General features: G+C 42.6%; 2 protein-coding genes across 6 annotated transcripts in view; one reads left to right on the top strand and one right to left on the bottom strand.

The window, feature by feature from the left end:
• LOC109882565 (torsin-4A) overlaps positions 1-11,907 on the bottom strand; it is a 28,932-nt gene extending 17,025 nt beyond the window's left edge. The window contains exons 1-4 of one of the 3 annotated variants that reach the window (XM_031826333.1): positions 11,807-11,907; positions 11,506-11,667; positions 11,029-11,243; positions 8,128-8,262 (exon numbers count right to left, since the gene is read on the bottom strand). In XM_031826333.1, the coding sequence (XP_031682193.1) occupies positions 8,128-8,163 (36 nt within the window). In that variant the 5' untranslated portion in view covers positions 8,164-8,262; positions 11,029-11,243; positions 11,506-11,667; positions 11,807-11,907. Of the gene's footprint in view, positions 1-8,127; positions 8,263-11,028; positions 11,244-11,505 lie in introns of all 3 variants that reach the window. The other 2 variants (XM_020474665.2, XM_020474666.2) reach the window with 2 other exon arrangements.
• A 5,075-nt stretch (positions 11,908-16,982) lies between these two features.
• Positions 16,983-18,611, top strand: part of LOC109882560 (N-alpha-acetyltransferase 25, NatB auxiliary subunit-like) — a 33,935-nt gene continuing 32,306 nt past the window's right edge. For all 3 annotated transcript variants that reach the window (XM_031826329.1, XM_031826330.1, XM_031826328.1), the window contains exon 1: positions 16,983-17,085. In XM_031826329.1, coding sequence (XP_031682189.1) covers positions 16,998-17,085 — 88 coding nt within the window. In that variant the 5' untranslated portion in view covers positions 16,983-16,997. The remainder of the gene's footprint in view (positions 17,086-18,611) is intronic.

The following is an 18,611-nucleotide window of genomic DNA, read 5'->3' as shown; positions in this document are numbered from 1 at the left end:
AAAATGGTGGTCACATACACACCGTTAAGTGCAGGGAGACAGGAGTCAAACTGTTGTATGATATTGTATTTGTAGAGTATTGTACTGTATTACAGGGATTGACATTAAAGTCTGAAAGGCACTTGCCCGAAAATGTAAATGAGCTATTTACACACAGAAGTGCCATATATTGCCTGTCTTTCACCTACACATAGGGGAGGAACCAGAAAGATCACTACTGGAATTCTTTGTATTTTGGTTGTTATTAGCAAGTAGAACAGGCTCAACTTGCCCAACTGCCATACATTGTCTGTCTTTCATTTAAACAATGGGGAGGAACCAGAAAGATCAGCTTTAGGTTACTGGAATTCTTTGCAGTTTGGTTGTTTTTACTTTTTTTTGTCAAAAATCACCTGCCCAACGTGCAACCGTAGGCTTAACTTGCATGACTGCTCAAATGACTTGGCCCAGGCAATAGGGCAACCCTTGACATCAGGTGCACATCTCAGATTAGTGTAGGAATGCCAAAGCATCAGCCACATATACCTGTGCCTGTCTGTTAAGTCTACACAGAGCTAAATTGATAAATTAAATATTTCAGCACTTTACTTAATCTCTCAGATAAAGTGATGTTCAGTTTGTTTTCTGTCACATTTTAAATGATCTAAATGAAAAATAAATAAACATTCTCACGATAGAACTGAGTCATTCCGTTTCCTGAGAACAGATTGGAGTCAGATGTTCAATAAAACAGAGATGACAAACGCTGACAGCCAGCTGGTAGTGAACCTCAGAAGCAGACTTTCTAAACCCATTTATAACAACACACATACCTACAAAAACTGACTGGACAGTTAGTTAGAAAAGCCAGCATATTCAAACATGAGGTATTTGTCCACTTCTCACTTCCTTATTCACATGAATCTCTCCTCCTTTCAGGAAGAAAACAAGGTGACTTTTTTTTATAGAAGAATGGAGGGAGAAGTCAAAGTGGGCACCTTGAAGCAGAGATATACACTTAACTTCTGATCCCATCCTCTTAGAGTACTGTCAAAGGAGCCAAAGTCCATTTGAAAAGCAGAAACACACACAATTGCGCAAACACGCACACACGCACAATTTATTTCCGTGGTAAATCATTTGAAAGATGCATATCTCCCCCTAACGTTACATCATTGTTGTATTAGGTATCTGTTTAATAGTGTTCCCTTTATGATGGTGATGATCAGGACCTGTTAGTGGTAGTTTTGCGATAACTGCACTGTGATTTTCATTTTGTAAAAAATTTAATGTTTTTTAGTTTAGGGATTTTATCTAAATGTTAACGATCCCAATGTCATTTAAACCTTCCCACTACTAATATTTTTATTTATTTATTTTACCTTTATTTAACCAGGTAGGCAAGTTGAGAACAAGTTCTCATCTACAATTGCGACCTGGCCAAGATAAAGCAAAGCAGTTCGACAGATAAAACGACACAGAGTTACACATGGAGTAAAAACAAACATACAGTCAATAATGCAGTATAAACAAGTCTATATACAATGTGAGCAAATGAGGTGAGAAGGGAGGTAAAGGCAAAAAAGGCCATGATGGCAAAGTAAATACAATATAGCAAGTAAAATACTGGAATGGTAGTTTTGCAATGGAAGAATGTGCAAAGTAGAAATAAAAAAATAATGGGGTGCAAAGGAGCAAAATAAATAAATTAATTAAAATTAAATACAGTTGGGAAAGAGGTAGTTGTTTGGGCTAAATTATAGGTGGGCTATGTACAGGTGCAGTAATCTGTGAGCTGCTCTGACAGTTGGTGCTTAAAGCTAGTGAGGGAGATAAGTGTTTCCAGTTTCAGAGATTTTTGTAGTTCGTTCCAGTCATTGGCAGCAGAGAACTGGAAGGAGAGGCGGCCAAAGAAAGAATTGTTTTTGGGGGTGACTAGAGAGATATACCTGCTGGAGCGTGTGCTACAGGTGGGAGATGCTATGGTGACCAGCGAGCTGAGATAAGGGGGGACTTTACCTAGCAGGGTCTTGTAGATGACATGGAGCCAGTGGGTTTGGCGACGAGTATGAAGCGAGGGCCAGCCAACGAGAGCGTACAGGTCGCAATGGTGGGTAGTATATGGGGCTTTGGTGATAAAACGGATTGCACTGTGATAGACTGCATCCAATTTGTTGAGTAGGGTATTGGAGGCTATTTTGTAAATGACATCGCCAAAGTCGAGGATTGGTAGGATGGTCAGTTTTACAAGGGTATGTTTGGCAGCATGAGTGAAGGATGCTTTTTTGCGAAATAGGAAGCCAATTCTAGATTTAACTTTGGATTGGAGATGTTTGATATGGGTCTGGAAGGAGAGTTTATAGTCTAACCAGACACCTAAGTATTTGTAGTTGTCCACGTATTCTAAGTCAGAGCCGTCCAGAGTAGTGATGTTGGACAGGCGGGTAGGTGCAGGTAGCGATCGGTTGAAGAGCATGCATTTAGTTTTACTTGTATTTAAGAGCAATTGGAGGCCACGGAAGGAGAGTTGTATGGCATTGAAGCTTGCCTGGAGGGTTGTTAACACAGTGTCCAAAGAAGGGCCGGAAGTATACAGAATGGTGTCGTCTGCGTAGAGGTGGATCAGGGACTCACCAGCAGCAAGAGCGACCTCATTGATGTATACAGAGAAGAGAGTCGGTCCAAGAATTGAACCCTGTGGCACCCCCATAGAGACTGCCAGAGGTCCGGACAGCAGACCCTCCGATTTGACACACTGAACTCTATCAGAGAAGTAGTTGGTGAACCAGGCGAGGCAATCATTTGAGAAACCAAGGCTGTCGAGTCTGCCGATGAGGATATGGTGATTGACAGAGTCGAAAGCCTTGGCCAGATCAATGAATACGGCTGCACAGTAATGTTTCTTATCGATGGCGGTTAAGATATCGTTTAGGACCTTGAGCGTGGCTGAGGTGCACCCATGACCAGCTCTGAAACCGGATTGCATAGCAGAGAAGGTATGGTGAGATTCGAAATGGTCGGTAATCTGTTTGTTGACTTGGCTTTCGAAGACCTTAGAAAGGCACGGTAGGATAGATATAGGTCTGTAGCAGTTTGGGTCAAGAGTGTCCCCCCCTTTGAAGAGGGGGATGACCGCAGCTGCTTTCCAATCTTTGGGAATCTCAGACGACACGAAAGAGAGGTTGAACAGGCTAGTAATAGGGGTGGCAACAATTTCGGCAGATAATTTAGAAAGAAAGGGTCCAGATTGTCTAGCCCGGCTGATTTGTAGGGGTCCAGATTTTGCAGCTCTTTCAGAACATCAGCTGAATGGATTTGGGAGAAGGAGAAATGGGGAAGGCTTGGGCGAGTTGCTGTTGGGGGTGCAGTGCTGTTGTCCGGGGTAGGAGTAGCCAGGTGGAAAGCATGGCCAGCCGTAGAAAAATGCTTATTGAAATTCTCAATTATGGTGGATTTATCAGTGGTGACAGTGTTTCCTATCTTCAGTGCAGTGGGCAGCTGGGAGGAGGTGTTCTTATTCTCCATGGACTTTACAGTGTCCCAGAACTTTTTTGAGTTAGTGTTGCAGGAAGCAAATTTCTGCTTGAAAAAGCTAGCCTTGGCTTTTCTAACTGCCTGTGTATAATGATTTCTAGCTTCCCTGAACAGCTGCATATCACGGGGGCTGTTCGATGCTAATGCAGAACGCCATAGGATGTTTTTGTGTTGGTTAAGGGCAGTCAGTTCTGGGGAGAACCAAGGGCTATATCTGTTCCTGGTTCTAAATTTCTTAAATGGGGCATGTTTATTTAAGATGGTTAGGAAGGCATTTAAAAAAAATATCCAGGCATCCTCTACTGACGGGATGAGATCAATATCCTTCCAGGATACCCCGGCCAGGTCGATTAGAAAGGCCTGCTCGCAGAAGTGTTTCAGGGAGCGTTTTACAGTGATGAGTGGAGGTCGTTTGACCGCTGACCCATTACGGATGCAGGCAATGAGGCAGTGATCGCTGAGATCTTGGTTGAAGACAGCAGAGGTGTATTTAGAGGGGAAGTTGGTTAGGATGATATCTATGAGGGTGCCCGTGTTTAAGGTTTTGGGGAGGTACCTGGTAGGTTCATTGATTATTTGTGTGAGATTGAGGGCATCAAGTTTAGATTGTAGGATGGCTGGGGTGTTAAGCATGTTCCAGTTTAGGTCGCCTAGCAGCACGAACTCTGAAGATAGATGGGGGGCAATCAGTTCACATATGGTGTCCAGAGCACAGCTGGGGGCAGAGGGTGGTCTATAGCAGGCGGCAACGGTGAGAGACTTGTTTTTAGAGAGGTGGATTTTTAAAAGTAGAAGTTCAAATTGTTTGGGTACAGACCTGGATAGTAGGACAGAACTCTGCAGGCTATCTTTGCAGTAGATTGCAACACCGCCCCCTTTGGCAGTTCTATCTTGTCTGAAAATGTTGTAGTTTGGAATTAAAATGTCTGAGTTTTTGGTGGTCTTCCTAAGCCAGGATTCAGACACAGCTAGAACATCCGGGTTGGCAGAGTGTGCTAAAGCAGTGAATAGAACAAACTTAGGGAGGAGGCTTCTAATGTTAACATGCATGAAACCAAGGCTATTACGGTTACAGAAGTCGTCAAAAGAGAGCGCCTGGGGAATAGGAGTGGAGCTAGGCACTGCAGGGCCTGGATTCACCTCTACATCGCCAGAGGAACATAGGAGGAGTAGAATAAGGGTACGGCTAAAAGCTATGAGAATTGGTCGTCTAGAACGTCTGGAACATAGAGTAAAAGGAGGTTTCTGGGGGCGATAAAATAGCATCAAGGTATAATGTACAGACAAATGTATGGTAGGATGTGAATACAGTGGAGGTAAACCTAGGTATTGAGTGATGAAGAGAGAGATATTGTCTCTAGAAACATCGTTGAAACCAGGAGATGTCATTGCATGTGTGGGTGGTGGAACTAATAGGTTGGATAAGGTATAGTGAGCAGGACTAGAGGCTCTACAGTGAAATAAGCCAATAAACACTAACCAGAACAGAAATGGACAAGACATATTGACATTAAGGAGAGGCATGCTTAGTCGAGTGATCAAAAGGGTCCGGTGAGTGGAGAGGTTGGTTGCTGATTTAGACAGCTAGCCAGGGCATCGGTAGCAAGCTAGCATAGGATGGAGGTCTGTTGTTAGCCACCTCCTGCGCTCCGTCAGTAGATTAGTGGGGTTCCGTGTGGTAGAGGGGATCAATCCAAATCACACAACAACAACAAAAATAAAAACAATAGATATAGTTATAGAGGCCCAAGAAGAAAACATAATAATAATAATAAAATAAAAAAATAATAAAAATAAAAATTGTCCCACTGGCCACCAGCCTGTGAAAATAGTTATCTACACACACAAATCAGTGAAGCACTGTTGCGGTGCTACACACAGAGGGTTTTATATTAGTGGTGGGAAGGTTTAAATGACATTGGGATCGTTAACATTTAGATAAAATCCCTAAACTAAAAAACATTTTATTTTTTACAAAATGAAAATCACAGTGCAGTTATCGCAAAACTACCACTAACAGGTCCTGATCATCACCATCATAAAGGGAACACTATTAAACAGATACCTAATGCAACAATGCTGTAACATTAGGGGGAGATATGCATCTTTCAAATGATAAAATAAATTGCTTCGCACGTCGTCAACAATTTGAAAAAATGTAAGTGAGTAAGACAGGGAAGGGACAGGAGCGAAGTCCTGTATGGCAATACTGAGAAGGTCATGTGAGGTGGTTGTAGTAACCTGCTATATTTATGTTTACCAATAGATGGCAGTATTGACTCAATACGGGAGTTTGCTTTCCGCTATCCATAGCCATTTCCTATGTCTACCTATATAACCGTGATTTAAGAAAGCTTCAGGTAGCTTAAGCCAGGTGCATTAGAGAATGTTATTCTAAGTTACAATTAAATACTAAACCCTACTTAAGTGTCACGAGTCATCAATCTAAGAAGCCTCTAAGGATACTACATATTTGGTGACGAGGATGGGATAATATGCCACATTGCGAGGGCGTTGCCCGCAATAAAAAAAAGCCACGGGCTGCAGAAAAGAGAACGGACAGAAAACAGAATACCCACAGAAGCTCTAGCTACCGCTCTAATCAAGTGATAGAAAGTGAAAGTGAGTGCGCAAACACAGAGCAAGCATTCTCAATGTACAGTCTACAGTGGGTGAATATGGAAAAAGTGAAGCCTTTCATTGTGGAAATGGGAATAAATGGATTTAAGGTACCGTTGGAACTAGGACACAGGATGTAGTGTCACGCTGATGAACAGGTCCCAATTCTATAGGAAGTGGAAAAAACATTGAAGTGCCTAAACTGAGAGACACCCCCATTAAACTCAAAACGTACACAGTGGAGAAGATCCCTGTGATTGGAGTTGCTGATGTTCAAGTGGAATATCAAGGACAAAAGAGAAGTCTGCCTCTCTTAGTAGTGGAAGGTACTGCCACCAGCTTACTAGGGAGAGGGTGGTTGGAGGAAATAAAATTGAACTGGGATGAAATCAAACATGTCACCACAGAGACATTGACACTGCATCAGTTGATTTCAAAGCATGAGTGTGTTTTCAAAGAAGAGCTAGGGACATTAAAAGGGGTCCAAGCTACCATTCATGTTGCTGCTGATGCTACTCCCAGATTCTATAGGCCAAGCTGAAAGCCTATCTAGGCTTACTGAACTATTATAATCACTTCCTCCCGAACCACTCTACGTTCTTAGCTCCTCTGCATCAACTGTTATGGAAGGATGTGGCCTGGAAATGGTCAAAAAAACAGGAAGAAGCTTTTGCAAAGTAAAGGTGTTACTGCAATCAGCTGAAGTGCTAGTGCACTTCTCACCAGACAGAGATCTCATCTTATCGTGTGATGCCTCATCGTATGATGTGGGGGCGGTGCTATCACTCCAGATGAAGATTGGTGCAGAGAAACCTATCGGGTTCATGTCAAGAATGTTGTCGCCAGCGGAGAAAATAATAATTTAAGAAAATAATAATTTACAAACCAGGTAGATACCATGGGAATGCTGATGCTCTGAGTAGGCTGCCCGTTCCAGAAATCATCATTAAGGAAGAAGAAAATGACCAGGTTTTGATGATCGATGTGTTGGATGATGCACAGGTGAACACAGCACAAATCAGGCAATAGACTTCAAAGGATGTGACGTTATCACAAGTGCATGAATTTATTCTGAAAGGATGGCCTACAGTTCAGATCCTAAAGGAGATCATGTTTGACATTTTTTTAAATATGAAAATAGCATAGCTCAGAAAGGAATTAAGTTGGGTTATTAGCTTTAAAGGGGGGGTGGAGTAGCCTGGTATATTTATGTTGACCAATTGATGGCAGTATTGACTCAATTAAATACTAAACCCTACTTACGTGTCATGACTCATCAATCTAAGAAGCCTCTAAGTATACTACAGTGGTGAAATAAATACAAACTTTGCAGGGTGGAATTGAGCTGCAGAGGCAGTACAGGTTCAATGCTTAACCATCTGAAAGGGAGTCACCGTGACCCAACCAGTTGCTGGCAGCAGATAAGGGACGGGGTGAGAAAATCACAGCAGTTGATATGCAGCCATTGTCAAGTGGTAGAGGATGTTGGCTTCACTGCCCTGATGGCATATCTAGAACCAGACTACAAGATGCCACGTCGAAAAAGGGGTAGGGGACAGCAGGAAGATGAGCGCTGTCAGGTAGCCAGTAGATTGAACTGCATTGGCCCCCATAGCGGTCATACGCAGGATCATATCTGAATTATGAATTCACGTAATTTTATTATTTTTTCTTATCATTAAAATGTTTTTAAAAAAATTGCACTTTAAATGTTAAGAACAATTGTACATTGGGCGCAGGTTTCCTAGCGGTTAAGAGTGTTGGGCCAGTAACTGAATGGTCGCTGGTTCGAATCCAAGAGCAGTCTAGGGGAAAAATATGTTGATGTGCCCTTGAGCAAGGAACTTAACCCTAATTGCTCCTGTACGTCGCATTGGATAAATGACTAAAATGTAATTGTATATTTGTTGCATCCCTGTTTTATATACATTGTAGTTGATTATAGACAGAAGTCGGTACTCTTGCTCCTAGCCCTCCACAGTATCCTGTACTTACAGCATAGTCCCAGACACGGTGGTGAGTGAGTTGCATGGCGTACGTGTGTTGCGTCTCCTCAAAGTGTTTGTAGGCATGACGACTGACATAGCGACCGCAGCCGATATGACCACAGATCAGACAGATCCAAAGGTTCTGGAGGGGGAGGGGCGTAGGAGAGAAAACATTAGCCAGAGGGAGGGGCGTAGGAGGGAAAACATTAGCCAGAGGGAGGGGCGTAGGAGGGAAAACATTAGCCAGGGGGAGGGGCGTAGGAGAGAAAACATTAGCCAGGGGGAGGGGCGTAGGAGAGAAAACATTAGCCAGAGGGAGGGGCGTAGGAGAGAAAACATTAGCCATAGGGAGGGGCGTAGGAGGGAAAACATTAGCCAGCGGGAGGGGCGTAGGAGGGAAAACATTAGCCAGCGGGAGGGGCGTAGGAGGGAAAACATTAGCCAGGGGGAGGGGCGTAGGAGAGAAAACATTAGCCAGCGGGAGGGGCGTAGGAGGGAAAACATTAGCCAGCGGGAGGGGCGTAGGAGGGAAAACATTAGCCAGGGGGAGGGGCGTAGGAGAGAAAACATTAGCCAGCGGGAGGGGCGTAGGAGGGAAAACATTAGCCAGGGGGAGGGGCGTAGGAGGGAAAACATTAGCCAGGGGGAGGGGCGTAGGAGGTAAAACATTAGCCAGGGGGAGGGGGCGTAGGAGGTAAAACATTAGCCAGGGGGAGGGGCGTAGGAGGTAAAACATTAGCCAGGGGGGGGGGGCGTAGGAGGGAAAACATTAGCCAGGGGGAGGGGCGTAGCAGGGGGGGGGGGGCGTAGGAGAGAAAACATTAGCCAGCGGGAGGGGCGTAGGAGGGAAAACATTAGCCAGGGGGAGGGGCGTAAGGAGGGAAAACATTAGCCAGGGGGAGGGGCGTAGGAGGTAAAACATTAGCCAGGGGGGGGGGGCGTAGGAGGTAAAACATTAGCCAGGGGGAGGGGCGTAGGAGTAAAACATTAGCCAGGGGGGGGGGGGGCGTAGGAGGTAAAACATTAGCCAGCGGGAGGGGCGTAGGAGGGAAAACATTAGCCAGGGGGAGGGGCGTAGGAGGGAAAACATTAGCCAGGGGGAGGGGCGTAGGAGGGAAAACATTAGCTGGGGGGGGGGGCGTAGGAGAGAAAACATTAGCCAGGGGGAGGGGCGTAGGAGGGAAAACATTAGCCAGGGGGAGGGGCGTAGGAGGGGAAACATTAGCCAGGGGGAGGGGCCTAGGAGGGCCTGTCATGGTGGAGGGTACGGTCAGGATACACAGCATGGCACTGCGACACACATCCTCCGTCAGTGATGTCATCTTGCTGCGACGGGACAGTCAGGAGAAACTAAATTGTCTCATATTGCCAGTGAGAAATCTTTTCAATAAACAATATCTTTGGTAAATTGTAGTCGCTCCGGATATAGTACAGAATGTCTACTGCATGGTAGGCTTGGGTGATATAATGTATACCGGGGATATTTGGAAATAGCCAGATGGTTTTTCAACCATAGTTACAGTATGCAATTTACAACTAAACTAAATATTATAACTATTAAGTTAACTGTTTAAAATGTGCTAAATGCACTGCAATTGTGCATTTCGTTTGTCAATTTAGTAGTTATCTAGCTGGTTAGCTTCTTGCCAAATGAAGCTTCTCCTGATAACAGCAGAGAATCCCCTCCTGGATCAAGAGCCTTGCTTTCTAATATTTATTTTGAGTGTGCAGCAAACTGACTAGCATGTTTTAGTTACTTGTAAAACTTTACTTAATGTACTTGTTAGTATTGCTAACCTTCGGATTAGAGGCTATCTGGGGTATGAAAGTAGCACCCCTCGTGTTCAGCGCCGATATTACCGAATATCCCAATCTGGACACCGCCCAAGCCTACTGAATGGAAATATTAAGTCAATGGGTTCAGACTCAATGAGCACTCTTAGTTTCTGAACAGAGTAAAAACTCAAAACGGACGACTAGAATGTTGTCTTCGCAGTAGAGTGCTCTGGTAGCAGTTCCTCTCTACCGGGTCTCCACGATGTTTACAAGTGACCTTCTGTTCACCTTCCTCAACAGACCTTGGCCAGACACTCTGTTCCCCTTTTCTCTCACAGTAACATGCTGACCACACCACTTGCGTTGTGTACACATACATATTATTCAATCATTTCATCCAAACTGCTAGTGCGCGTCAACGAGTGTCTGCGTAGCCAGGCGCTAAAATAGAACTTGGTTCTACTTGACGCATGACGTGCTGCAAGTCCCTCCTCTCCCATCTCCTCATAGTCTTTTAGGAGCATATACGCACATGGGTGATTGAAAAATTAACTGAGGTTCACATTCCAGTCCAGTTGATGGTGGTAATGCACATTAAAGTTAGTTGCCAACTGCCATATAAAGTCCACCGAAGAAGACAGAAGGCGGAGAGATTAATGTGGATGTGGATTAATTAATTGTTTGAGTAGAGAACATACGATTTTGTGTGACTCAAAATGGGTAAAAATTCTACAAAGATCCAGAAAAAAGGACCTTGTGCATTCCAGGTAAAATAACAACCCAATGTTTATATCCCAGGACAAATTAGCTAGCAACAGCAAGCTAGCTAGCTAAATGGCCATTAATGTTTTCTTGTGTTTCGAACTGTCCCCAAATTAATAGTTGGTTCAGAGTTCGTTTTGATATTTCAACCTGTGTTTACATTCTAATAATAAGAAAGATTGCTCAGAAAACCAGTGTTTTAATCGGCGTATGCTTTCTTAGATTTTGACTTCATGCCGATTAAGATAAGCAGAGTAAGGTGTTTACATGTCTAAAGCCATACTCGGCCTTCTGCCATAATTAGTTAAATGTCGAATTATTAGTCTGCATGTAAACACACTCAGTGTTGTGTATAGCAACAGAGACTCACTTGGTCTTGTAGAGGTGCATGATGCCGTGGACGATCTCCACTGAGGGGTTTCCACTGAAGAAGGAGATCTGGTCTGGAAGCTGCTTGGAGGGCGAGTCTGGAGCCACCTCTGTGCCCTCGGCACTGACTTCTGTAGGGCCCTCAGTAGGACCCCTCCCGTCTGGTTGATCCTCTAGGGGTTGGGCTCCTCCACCCTCCTCTCCCTCTGCCCCAGTCTGCTCACCAAGGGGAGAAATGTAGGTTTCTAGTAGTTTCTATATTCCTATAAAGTCTGACAGACTGATAACCACAGCTGTATTTTCTTTAGTCAGTCATTCTGAAATCTCCGAATATGTTTTAACACACCCCATCTCCCTATACACACACACCACATGTATTAGTATTATTACACACCAACATATAATAATGCATTGGTTTGTGTACAGCATCATATTCATTAAATATGTCATCCATATTGCTATATACCCTGATTATTACCAGGATTGGGTGGGAAGGTCTCGATGACCATGTCTCCCATGGTTCTGCTGCCGATGTGATGATGTAAGACGGCTGCTCTCTCCAACTATGTCTTCCCACTCAGAGAGAGCCTGGCTGAGCTCAGTGCTTTCTCCTGCAAATCCTCCTCTGACACATCCTCAACTACAGGGCCAGAGAGCAAAAGGGGGAGAGGGATAGAAAAAAAGGGAGAATAGGCAAACACAAAGCATCAACTTCTGGATCAATACCTATTGCCATCATTGCTAAATTACTCAGACAAATGTGTTCCAGAAACAGTAACCTGAGCAGGTCTCTGATGGTAAGAGGGAGTGACTTGCTCTGATTCTGTTGCCTGACTCCTCAAAAGTAATTATTCCGCTGTTCTATGTTCTACCACTGTGAAGCTGGCAAAAATAACTATGTACTTCTGGGTCACAGTTTTTTTTTTTATCCTTCAGAATAAGAGTCAAGTCCTGTATACTTTTGAAAATGTGCACAATCAATATATTTTATACTAATTATCATACAAAGAGTAATTAAAAGTATTTCTATAAGATAATGTATTTGTCTGTTTTCTTTACGCAACATACAGAAAATTGTTTATGTCCAGCATGAAAAAACTATTGGATTTAAGCTGATCGGTCCTTAAAGAGTGGCCACAAAATAAGCAGCAACGCTCCTCTGGGTGTAAACTCTGTGGATTTGGAAACTACAAGTGCTCCTGAGTAGAATGGCCCCTTTTACTGGACACAATGTACAGAAAATTGTGTATGGTCCAATAAATGATAGCAGTACACATACAAAAAACATTGTTGACCATTCAGACTTTAAAAAATAAACATATCAATCGCATATCTTATAGAAATAATTGTAACTATTCTTTGTATGCTAGTATAAACGATATCAATAATTGTGCACATTTTACGTCACTTTCACCATAATGAATCATTAATACAACGTATACAAGACGGTACTCTTATTCTGAAGGATTCCAAAAATCCGTGACTCGGAAGTACTTAGTTATTCTTGCCTGCTTCACAGAACATTTCATGTATTAGGATGGCTGTCTATAAAAATCATACTCCTGTGAGGAAGAGTGCAAAAAACAAACACCATACGTCACTGTGTGCTAGTTACATTAAATAAATAACGTATATCTAGCAAGATGGCGACGTCAATATTAAAACTGAAATAATTAAACTCCCCAGCGGGCTATTGGAAATCCTGTGGAGAAAGAGACTGGTCTGCGAGCTCCAGGCGGATAACTACCAGTGACACACATGTGTTATGGAAGAATGACGATTCTTCTCGACGAAAAAACAAAACAAAGACTGGATGACAGCAAAGCTAGCTAGCAAGTTAACCTAGCTAATGTTAGCAAGCCAAAAGCCTGGCTAAAGAGGGACAAATGACGTTTAACGAAACACTAGCTAGCTAAGGACTTTCTGACGAGCCCACATACCACCGTCTTACCTCAAAATACGATATTGCCACATTAATATCAATTATTTATTTTCCAGTTCACCAATTTACTTACGAAATTCGATCTGACCCCTTGACATACCTCTACCGGGTTACTAAATTGACATCATGATGAGAAAAATACATAAATGTCCAGGTCAGCATGTCAGCCCTTACCTGGGGGCAAGATACCACATAGTGCCAAGCCCTGGAAGTGACTGTAAAAATAAATAAAAAATACAACAATACAATGGATATTGACTAGAACTTTTGAATAATAAAATGTATCAATGTATTTTGCTGAAATTATGCCCTTTATTTGCATGAGGGCTTTTCATGGGCATTTCATGTGATGGTAGTTATGCTTGACATGGACTGAAACAGATGCCAGTACTCATTTTGGGTGCCGGTACTGTTTATATTTACAGTTGAAGTCGGAAGTTTACATACACCTTAGCCAAATACATTTCAACTCAGTTCGTCACAATTCCTGACATTTAATCCTAGTAAAAATTCCCTGTCTTGGGTCAGTTATGATCACCACTTTATTTTAAGAATGTGAATAAGAATAATAGTAGAGAGAATTATTTATTTCAGCTGTTATTTCTTTCATCAAAGTCCCAGTGGGTCAGAAGTGTACATACACTCAATTAGTATTTGGTAGCATTGCCTTTAAAATGTTTAACTTGGGTCAAACGTTTCGGGTAGCCTTCCACAAGCTTCCCACAATAAGTTGAGTGAATTTTGGCCCATTCCTCCTGACAGATCTGGAGTAACAGTCAGATTTGTAGGCCTCCTTGCTCGCACACGCTTTTTCAGTTCTGCCCACAAATTTTCTATAAGATTGAGGTCAGGGCTTTGTGATGGCCACTCCAATACCTTGACTTTGTTGTCCTTTGGAAGTATGCTTGGGGTCATTGTCTATTTGGAAGACCCATTTGTGACCAAGCTTTAACTTGACTGGTGTCTTGAGATGTTGCTTCAATATATCCACAATTTTCCTGCCTCATGACGCCATCTATTTTGTGAAGTGCACCAGTCCCTCCTGCAGAAAAGCACCCCCACAACATGATGCTGCCACCCCCGTGCTTCACGGTTGGGTTGGTGTTCTTCAACTTACAAGCCTCCCCCTTTTTCCTCCAAACAAAATGATGGTCATTATGGCCAGACAGTTCTATTTTTCTTTCATCAGACCAGAGGACATTTCTCCAAAAAGTACGATCTTTGTCCCCATGTGCAGTTGCAAACCATAGTCTGGCTTTTTTTATGGTGGTTTTGGAGCAGTGGCTTCTTCCTTGCTGAGCGGCCTTTCAGGTTATGTCGATATAGGACTCGTTTTACTGTGGATATAGATACTTTTGTACCCGTTTCCTCCAGCATCTTCACAAGGTCCTTTGCTGTTGTTCTGGGACTGATTTGCACTTTTCACACCAAAGTAAGTTAATCTCTAGGAGACAGAAAGCGTCTCCTTCCTGGGCGGTATGACAGCTGCGTAGTCCCAGTGTGTTTATACTTGCGTACTATTTTTTGTACAGATGAACGTGGTACCTTCAGGCGTTTGGAAATTGCTCCCAAGGATGAACCGGACTTGTGGAGGTCTACAATTTTTTTTCTGAGGTCTTGGCTGATTTCTTTTGATTTTCCCATGACGTCAAGGAAAGAGGCACTGAGTTTGAAGGTAGGCCTAGAAATACATCCACAGGTACACCTCCAATTGACTCAAATGATGTCAATTAGCCTATCAGTAGCTTCTAAAGGCATGTCATAATTTTCTGGAATTTTCCAAGCTGTTTAAAGGCACAGTCAACTTAGTATATGTAAACTTCTGACCCACTGGAATTGTGACACAGTGAATTAAAGGGAAATAATCTGTCTGCAAACAACTGTTGGAAAAATTACCTTTGTCATGCACAAAGTAGTTGTCCTAACCGACTTGCCAAAAGTATAGTTTATTAACAAGAAATTTGTGGAGTGGTTGAAAAACTAGTTTTAATGACTCCAACCTGACTCCAACCTTAATGACTCCATGACTCAACTGTAGTTGCAGGAGCTCCACAATAGTTTTAAGCTAATATTCTATATTTACTCTCTGTTCATTCACTTTGTTATTCTCACCTAGAGTTGGTTTGATGTCTCAGTCAACGCTCACTTCTCCAGAGGTAGACAGAAGAAGACTTATAGAATATCTATTTTCAGTAGACCATATATTTTTAGGGCCATGTAGTGGTGAAGAAAGTACAGTACATTATCTGGGGAAGGACTGGAGTGGGGACCATTTCAAGGTATCTGCAGTTGTTTCGTTAAGACATCATTCTGATATGCAGATCAGTATATCACTCACATACATAGGGAATTATTATTTTATGATCAATTCAATTTTAATGGAGACATTTTAAATTAAAATGAGAAAATTAGAGCTGAATAATATTTTTTAAAGGTCAGAGTTTGACCAGAGTTTGACAGACCAAGAGGGACCACTAGTGGCACAGCTAAGCACAACAGTCATGTGTCATTGTGAACTGCATGTAAAAAACTACAGTCTTTTCAAATAATGAAAGATCAGTATGGGTAAATGGCAGTTGGAAACGGGGGGTATCGTTGTACAACTGGACGCATCCAACTGAAATGTGTCTTCCACATTTAACCCAACCCCTAAAATCAGAGAGGTGCGGGGGGCCACCTTATCATCGACAACCACATCATCGGCGCTCGGATAGCAGTTGTTGGGGGTTAACTGCCTGGCTCCGGGGCTGAAAGGCAGATTTTTACCTTGTCGGCTTTTACTTGGGTATTTGGTTTTAAATATACTTAAGTATCAAAAGTAAAAGTATAAATCATTTCAAATTCCATATATTAAGCTAAATAGACTGTACAATTTTCGCATTTATTTAAAAAAAAATTACGGACAGCCAGGGACACACTCCAATACTCAAACATCGTTTACAAATGAAGTATTTGTGTTTAGTGAATTTGCCAGATCAGAGGCAGTAGAGATGACCAGGGATGTTATCTTGATAACTGTGTGAATTGTACCATTTCCCTGTCCTACTAAGCATTCAAAATGTAACGAGTAGTTTTGGGTGTCAGGGAAAATGTTTGGAGTAAAAAGTACATGATTTACTTTAGGAATGTACTGAAGTAAAAGTAAAAGTTGTCAAACATATAAAAAGTAAAGTACAGATACCCCCAAAAAACTACTTAAGTAGTATTTTAAAGTATTTTAAAGCACTGCAGTTGACATACTGAGACTGTATTTTAACATTTATTTGGCATTTGCTGTATTGAGTAGATTCAATTTAGATAAATCCTACTGAAATGGCCCTCGCTTCATATTCGTCGTCAAACCCACTGGCTCCAGGTCATCTATAAATCATTGCTAGGTAAAGCCCCACCTTATCTCAGCTCACTGGTCACCATAGCAGCACCCACCCATAGCACACCCTCCAGCAGGTATATTTCACTGGTCACCCCCAAAGCCAATTCCTCTTTGGCCGCCAGTTCTCCGCTGCCAATGACTGGAACAAACTGCAAAAATCACTGAAGCTGGAGACTTACATCTCCTTCACTAACTTTAAGCACCAGCTGTCGGAGCAGCTCACAGATCCCTGCACCTGTACATAGCCCATCTGTAAATAGCCCGTCCAACTACCTCATCCCCATACTGTTATTTTTTATTTTGCTCCTTTGCACCCCAGTATCTCTACTTGCTCACTCATCTTCTGCACATCTATCACTCCAGTGTTTAATTGATATATTGTAATTATTTCGCCACTATGGCCTATTTATTGCCTTACCTCCCTTATCCTACCTCATTTGCACACACTGTATATAGACTTCTTCTATTGTATTATTGACTGTATACTTGTTTATTCCATGTGTAACTCTGTGTTGTTGTTTGTGTCGCATTGCTTTGCTTTATCTTGGCCAGGTCGCAGTTCTAAATGAGAGCCTGACAGCCTACCGGGTTAAATAAAGGTGAAAAAAAATATGTACTGCCCCTTTTAATTCCTGCCGGTTTGACGCGACCGCGCATGCTCAGACATATACTGGTAACCTCCAACATGGCGGCTAGAGGCCATGTGCAAGACCCTAACGACCGGAGACTTAGACCCATTTACGGTAACAATTCGCAAGGAAACAGCACATTTGTGTCTGGTTAAATGTGTTGTCATTGTTTATCGACGTACCGGAGCAGTCATCTGATCAGTAGCTTGTGTCTGGGACTCGCTGGGCAGCACCAGGGGCCCCCCAAGTCCCATCCCCGGACTCAATTCGCCTGCAGCGCCGAATGACCGTGCACCTTGGCTTGAGTGGATGTCAGCACAATTCTGACAGCGCACAACTGCAGATATTTTGCCCACCATTATTCAATGCACGATGAAACAGATTTGCAATGAACTACACCCTAAAATAGTTTCTGCGATTAGTCTCTCCCACTTGCTAAATTCAGGCCTCTTTGATTTGACAGCTAATTAACTAAGGCTTAGCTATGTTAGCATGTAGAAACAGTGATGGATCTGAGTCTTAACGTTATTACAAATAGTTTTGCAATCCACAGACATATCAGCATCTATGTTTAAGCTAACCAGTTAGTTGGTCAGATACACCGGGGTGTATTACACACATTGGTCGGATGCGTTTTACCGTCAGTTAACTCGGTAGCTAGCTAAATTACCATTTGATGCTAATTTAGCTCTCTAGAACAGGATGCCATGGTTTGGCTATTAACGTTACAAGGCAGTAGTTGTGATGCTAACTAAATAGCTGGTTAGATGGGTTTTTATTAGCGGGTGTTGTTGATTTCGTGTCTCTGATGCTGATGCCAACTCTGTTGACTCATTTGTTATCTAGCTACAAAGTATGAAGGCTATAACAACAGATCAATGATCATGGTTAGCTAGCTGTCATGTTTAAGAGGATTAAGGTTGGCTAGCTTGATATGCATGGTTGTGTTGTAGCCTTTGATTTGGGCCATTCGATGACATTCTAGTGTCGTATTATATCATACAGATAGCTAGCTAGATCCAGTTAGATTTATTTTCAAACTGCTCTAATTACATGCACCGTTGAGACTTCTGTTTGGTCTCTCAGCTTTCTCTCTGTTTCCCATTCCTCAAAAGCTCTGCTGAAGTCATGTGGAGTTGATTATCATCAGTTGACAGAGGCTGTCAGTGAGTGGACACTGGACACAATGAAAATATACCTGTTGTACAACAGAAAAATATTTCTGCTGTATGGGTGTAGATATATAAATTGATGCTGATCTAGAGACATTTGGTTTATGAAGAATGGGGAAACCCTGATGGCCAACACGAGACATAATGATGTTGGCCTGGCTGTTGTTTGGGCTGATGACATAGTGTAGCTGGAGAGCACTGTGTGTCTGTCTGGCAGGGTTCATTTTGGCATCCAGCTGCCCTGAAGTCTAGACCCCAACTTGCCCTATGAAATGGACTGTGTGCGTGCTTGTCTTTGTGTGTGCTCTGTAAAAAAAGAAAGAAGCTACATTTGCATGACAATGTGAATTATATATAAAAGGCTTAGGGAAAAAAGCTTATGGTACACCCAGTTGACATTTCAGAGATCTGCTTGTTTTTGTGAGAAATCTTCAAAAACATAACAGGAATGTTTCATGAAATATAAAA

Source organism: Oncorhynchus kisutch, linkage group LG6, assembly GCF_002021735.2.
Source record: "Oncorhynchus kisutch isolate 150728-3 linkage group LG6, Okis_V2, whole genome shotgun sequence".
In the NCBI taxonomy this organism is placed as follows: Eukaryota; Metazoa; Chordata; class Actinopteri; order Salmoniformes; family Salmonidae; genus Oncorhynchus; species Oncorhynchus kisutch.
This window is presented reverse-complemented; position numbering and strand designations above follow the sequence as displayed.